This window comes from Lipotes vexillifer, unplaced genomic scaffold (genome assembly GCF_000442215.2).
Source record: "Lipotes vexillifer unplaced genomic scaffold, Lipotes_vexillifer_v1.1 scaffold75, whole genome shotgun sequence".
Lineage (NCBI taxonomy): Eukaryota > Metazoa > Chordata > Mammalia > Artiodactyla > Lipotidae > Lipotes > Lipotes vexillifer.
In genome coordinates, this window is record NW_006771517.1 from 943,615 (window position 1) to 949,782 (window position 6,168).

General features: G+C 50.0%; 1 protein-coding gene across 1 annotated transcript in view; it reads right to left on the reverse strand.

Moving 5' to 3' along the window:
* The window catches only part of BPIFA2 (BPI fold containing family A member 2), a 35,340-nt gene extending 29,369 nt beyond the window's left edge, over positions 1–5,971 (reverse strand). The window contains 1 exon segment of the mRNA XM_007472269.1: positions 5,670–5,971. Coding sequence (XP_007472331.1) covers positions 5,670–5,971 — 302 coding nt within the window.
* Positions 5,972–6,168: the final 197 nt, after the last annotated feature.

A 6,168-nucleotide genomic window follows, 5' to 3' on the forward strand; every position in this document is an offset into this window, starting at 1 on the left:
GGAGCACAGGCTCCGGACGCGCAGGCTCAGCTGCCATGGCTCACAGGCCCAGCCGCTCTGCAGCACGTGGGATCCTCCCGGACCGGGGCACGAACCCGCGTCCCCTGCATCGGCAGACGGACTCTCAACCACTGCGCCACCAGGGAAGCCCTACACTATGTTTTTTAATCAGAGCAACTTCCACCTGAGAGGACTCCAAACCTTTTTGTTTGTACTGAGTTATAGAATTTTTAAAAACCATGTACCTCTCACACCTTTCTTGAAGCAGAGCATACAGACATAAAGTGCACCATCATAAGCACAGAGCTGGGGGAACTGGTTAAAGTGAAGCTTCCCACGTATTATGGGCTGAATTGTGTCCACACCCCCCAAATTGATACGTTGAAGCCTCACTGCCAGGACCTCAGAATGTGACTGTATTTGGAAATAGGGTCTTTACAGAGATGACTAAGTTAAATGAAGTCACGAGGGTCAGCTCTAATCCAGTAAGCCTGGTATCCTTACGAGAAGAAGAGGATGGTGCTAAGGGAGAGAAAAGCCAGGCAGGGAATATAAAGGATTGAGAGGGAGGGAGAGAAATTTTAGGCACAGAGGTCAGAGAAGACCTTACTGAAAAGGTGACTTAGAGAAGATTGCAGGGGCTAAGAGAGGCACCCATAGCTATGTCTAGGGGGATGAGCAATCCAGACAGAGGGACAGCATGTGCAAAGGCCCTGGGGTAGGAAAGGTGCTGGTGTGTTAGAGGAATAGTTAGGAGGCCAACAAAGCTTTCTTGAAGCTGACAAGTGGGAAAAGAACAGGGGATGAGGTTGGACAGGCAAGGAGAGAGATGTGCTTCTTTGCATCAACAATATGTATCTTGATTAAAATTTTTTTCAAATTCCCCCTTGACCGTAAGGCACTAAATATTAAAAATAATCTTTTAGATTGTTATTGTAGGGGAGGAACACTTTTTCTCTACCCTTCTGGGTTCTTTTGGTTGGTCTATTGATTAAACTGATGTAAGACAGATTAACAGGAGAAAAACAAATTTAATTATGTATGTATGGGCGCTCCATAAAAATATGAGAACCGAGGCCAAATCCAGCAGCTGACACTTCTATGCCACCCTGAGCTAAGGAACGGGATAGTGGCCTGGGGCTTCAAAGGGGAGGGCGGTAATTCACAGGACAATAAGAAGAGGAGATGTTTGGTAGTTAGACGTTTGCCCTGCCATACAGTTAGGGTATTCAGATAAAAGTTATCTCCAGTAATAGCTCTCTTTCTGAACCAGACCCCCTGTCTAACTATTTTAGGTGGTTAAGGGAGACGTAAAAATATTTCTTGAGTCTGTATGCTGGACTTGACTGCCTTCAGCTCAAAATAATCTACAGGCCAAAGTAGGTTATTTTGGGGTCACATATTCTGCTCTTCATTATCATTACAATTAATGGTCACATGCATTCTATTAAAATTGTTAATAATAATTTAACACAGAGAAGTATTGGTTGAAAAATGGATGTTTTAATGAAATGGACAGTTTTTTCCCCAGTTAGTTGTTTTATCTGTGAATTACTTTACTCATTGCTAGAAGGAGGCAGGGTTCAGCACCCATCAGAGACCTAATTTTCATCTTTAGAGATCTAAGTGCTACAAAAAATTCTGTATACTTTTTCAACAAATAAGCAGATGGACATGAGAGTAGTTTGATTAAAACAGTGTTGCTCAATTCTTTGAACTGCTTTCAATGTAGATGACAAAAATCACGTGGGGTTGTATTATCAAAAAACGTTTCTCAACAACTCCAAGAAGATTAAGACTAGGAACAGTAGTAACACTCTTCTTTTGTTGAAAGAAAATTGAAAACCACCTGGCTTATTTCCTGGACATTCTAGGATCACTCATAGCCCATTTATTCCAAGTCCTGGAGGTGACGTTCCAAGGCAGTGCTCTTGAGTATGGACTGAGGCAAAGAGAAAATGCTTCACAAGGAGGGGGAAGGAACATTTGAGGAAGGGAAGGTGGGAAGGTTTGTGGACGAAGCCACTCTTGAAAAGAGGGTTCTTGGGAAAGAGCACAGAAAAACTGAGGATCAGTAACTGGATTCTCTTAAATATCCTATAAACGAACCCACGGACAGTTTTTTTATATCCCTTCTCCAACCTGCTGGACTCACAACGTAGTGATGCATGGAAGATGCATCTGTGGATTCTGGGTTTAAATCCTGAGTCTCCCCTTTATTATCAGTGTGTTCTCAGACTGCTTAACTAAGTTGACTAAGCCTCAATTTCCTCCTCTGTAGAATGGGGACAAGAATAAAGAAATAAAAGAACAAGAAAATAAAGGGCTTGGCCATGTGGTACCCAGCACAAGGCAAGTGCTCAGAGGATCTTAGCTGCTATTGTGATAATACTTTACATCTGTCTTTGGTAGTGCTTTATCACCATTTGGCCATTATTATTCTCATTAATTAGGCTATCTTGGGAGTGAGAGAGCCCGAGTGGCAGGGCTTCTGAATCCCACCTTCTTGCAACCCAAGTAGCTCCACTCTCATCTGTTTTTCTATTTGGGCTGTCCAGAAACCCTCACTAATTTTTCCATCTTGATTATACTGTAGTATAATCACCTCGACCCAGGCAGAAACCAACTGATGAGAGAGCTCAGTTTGAACACCCCTGGTGCAACATGGGCTGCCAGTTATCAACTTCACCCCACCTCCTCTGGTCACTTTGCAGGACCCCATGTTTGGTTGGGTTTAAATGTCACCCCATCATCTCTGTGGCTTAGGTTGGAAGCATGTGCAGCAAAGTCAGGATAACCTGCATTCAAATCTCAGCTCTGCTCTCGGGCGCTGGGTGACCGCAAATCCCCTCTCTGAGTCTCAGTTTCCTCATCTATAAAGTGGAGTTAATGGTTGCACTTGCTGTGAAGCGCTGTTGTGATGGCTGAATGAATCTCATGCCAAGAGCTTGTCACTCTGCCAGGTACCAAGTAAACTCATCCACTGTTGCTGTTAGGATTTGCACAAGGAGCCCCGCAGGAGAGCTCAGGAGGCCTGGGTTGCCATCAAGCACTGCCTTTTCCTCACCAGGTAGCCCTGGCAAGTCACACCTTTCCCGTGCCTCAGTTCCCACCTCTGTGAAATGCGAATCCCAATCCCTCCTTTGCCTCACGGTTCCCAGATGAAGGTCAGATGAGGTCACAGCTACAACCTGCTTTGGAACCCTCCGGTGAGAGACAGGTTGCCCAAGTCTGGGAAGAAGCAGCGAGGCCTACACCTGGCTCCCGGCAGTACCCTGGAGAGAGGATAGGACCCCAGAGGTTCGAGGCTGTGTGGGAGCCAAGGTGCCAGGACACAGCCTGGGCAAAGACGTACAGGCTCAAACCTGGCTCCCCAAGCAGTAGAGCTGCCTAAATTCAAAGGATCGCAGGGAGGGGATGCTGTCCTACTCATGCATCCTGGAATATAGTAGTTGCTCATTAGATGAAGAATCAGATGTGTGACTCACAATAGGGTAGCGACAGGAGATGGGAGACTTTTCTGGTCCAGAAACCAGGGAACAAGGACTGAACCGGGACAGGGACAACAGAATAGTTTGAAAGGTCCCAGCAGCTTGGAGTGGGGGCTGGAGCAAGTCTGAGATGGAGGAAGAAGACGGGTAGAGGGAGGGCAGAGAGAGCTCTGAGGGTGCCGCCTCAGTGACTGGGAGAAAGGCGCAGAATTCCCCAGGGGGAGATACATGATGCAGGCTAACAGGTGGGTTGTCAGCATTCAGGTGGGGCAGGGGCAGGGGCGGGGCCCTTGAGGGTCAGCTCAGGGCTCAGAACAAGGGCTCTTTATCGCTGGCCCCCTTAGCTCCCCTAAGGCAACTGCCTGTTTTTTTGTTTGTTTGTTTGTTTTTGCGGTAGGCGGGCCTCTCACTGCTGTGGCCTCTTCCGTTGCAGAGCACGGGCTCCGGACGTGCAGGCTCAGCGGCCATGGCTCATGGGCCCAGGCGCTCCGCGGCATGTGGGGTCTTCCCAGACCCGGACACGAACCCGTGTCCCCTGCATCGGCAGGTGGACTCTCAACCACTGCACCACCAGGGAAGCCCCTGCCTGGTTTGTTTTTATCAAGCCCAGGCCATGGCAACTTCTGCGTTTGCACTTTTCAGAGTCACCTCTTGCCTGGAAAGCGACTGGGGGTGGGAGTTGAAGGCTGGTTAACTCTGTCACAGTTGGTTCGTACCTCGATGCAGGGGAGAGGAACAGACTCAAGGGCTTGGGGGGAATCCCTTGAAACACCCTACAAGTAAGGCAAGCCCAACCGAGTTCAGGGCTGAGCATCGAATATCAGGTCTAAAACCAACCCTGTCACCTGCTTGCTCTTCCCCAGCCTCAGTGTCCCTGACTGCACAGTGGGGATGGTAGACTAAAGGAATATTCCTCAAAGTCTTTCCCCCAATCTATCTGTGAAACTTGTTAAACTCAGATTCCAGTCCCCCATCTTGAAGCTACTGAGTCAGAAGCTCTGAGGAGTAGGGGGCCTGGGAACCTGCATCTTTACATGTTGCCCGGGGATTCTGTGCTCACTAGGATTTGAGACCCGGAGATGATGCAGAAGGAGCTTTGATGTGGACTCAGGGAACTTGGTCCTGAGCCTACCATACTACTCCTGGCATGTGGCCCTGGGCTAGTCCCGTTGCCTCTCTGGACCTCCATTTCCCTTTTTTTCCAAAACAGCAAAGGCCGTGCTTAAAGATCTGCAAGGGGGTGGGGTCTGCATTTCTTGAGCATCTGTCAGGTGCCCAGCAACACACACCTGGGCTTTTAGGTTGACTGTGTCGTTGAATCACACACATTGACTCTACTCCAGAATCATGTGCAAAATGGAAAGTTTAACCATTTGAGAACGAGACTGGACAACATTGGTGGAGTGCCTGCATCCAGTCAGAGACCCTTTGGTGTGGCAGGAAGAGGGTGGTAGCTGGGGGCACGGGAGCCTCCCGTGCCTAAGCTTAGACCTCGGGGCTCGGCAGTGGAGAACCTCAGAGGCTCAGATCGGGCGGCCATCCTCTTCACACAGGGAAGTCCTGGGAGAAGGAAATGCCAGTATCCAGCTGACCAGGCCTTTCCCAGTGGCCTCCTCTCTTGCTTCAAGGCCCTGACTGAGGCTCCAGCCTTTCCCACCGCGGTCTGCCTTGTCCACTTCGGCATATCCAACACCAATGTCAGGTTCTTCCTCCCCCTGCCCCCCAACCACCGCACGACCTTCCATAGCTCCCCATTGCCTACCAGAGAAAATTCAAACTCTTTGGCCAGCCTTCCAGGCTGCTCACCTGCTCTGATCGGACTATTGCTTTTTGTCTTCCCCAAACCCTCTGGGCTTCCTTACTCTCTGCCTTTACTCACTGCGGTGCAGTGGAAGAGAGCAAGTTCTGAAGCCAAATGCAGGCCAGGTTCCCGGCAAGTCACTTAGACTCCTGGAGCTCACATGCTCATCTGTGAAGTGAGGATCATACCCTTTATCCCCCAGAATGGCTGTGACAATTTCACAAGACAATGGGTGGGAAATTCCTGGCACTTGCTAGGCCTTTCGTCAAGGGTGCTGTTTCCCCTCCGCCCTCTCCGCCCTGTCGAACCTGACCTGCATTAATGGGTTTAAACTTGGAGCATACTTCTCCCCCTCACGCTTTGATCCAAAGACGCACCCGAAAATGCCCGAAGGCGCAAAGCTTTTTTGTTGTGGGTGCTGCCTTCTCCGAGGTTCCCAGATTGCTTTCAGGTGGTAGCTGTGGGCTCCCACCATGTCCGGAAGCACGGGGATGCACAGGGCCGGAGGGGTCTCAGGAAGGGCATGCTCAAAGAAGAGGCGCTCTTGGGCTGGGATGGCGCTGGCACGGGGAGGGCCGCGCAGAGCAGTGACACCCCGGCGGCTGGAGCAGCACAGAATGTGGAACCACTGGCCAGGGAGTGCAGTCCCCCATGCGGTCCGTTGCTTTTCGGGTGACATCATCTGTGAGCAACGATCCCCGGATCCCCGGTGGAGGTCCCGGCAAAAGGACCACTGGAATACAGGGATAACATCACCTCCAGGCAAAGCCAAGACACAGAAAAGCGCATGCAGGGAACACACATGCGCACGCACACACACACATACTCTCCTCAGCCTTCCTCTCGCTCTGCCAATTCCTTGTTACCCCCCCCCCC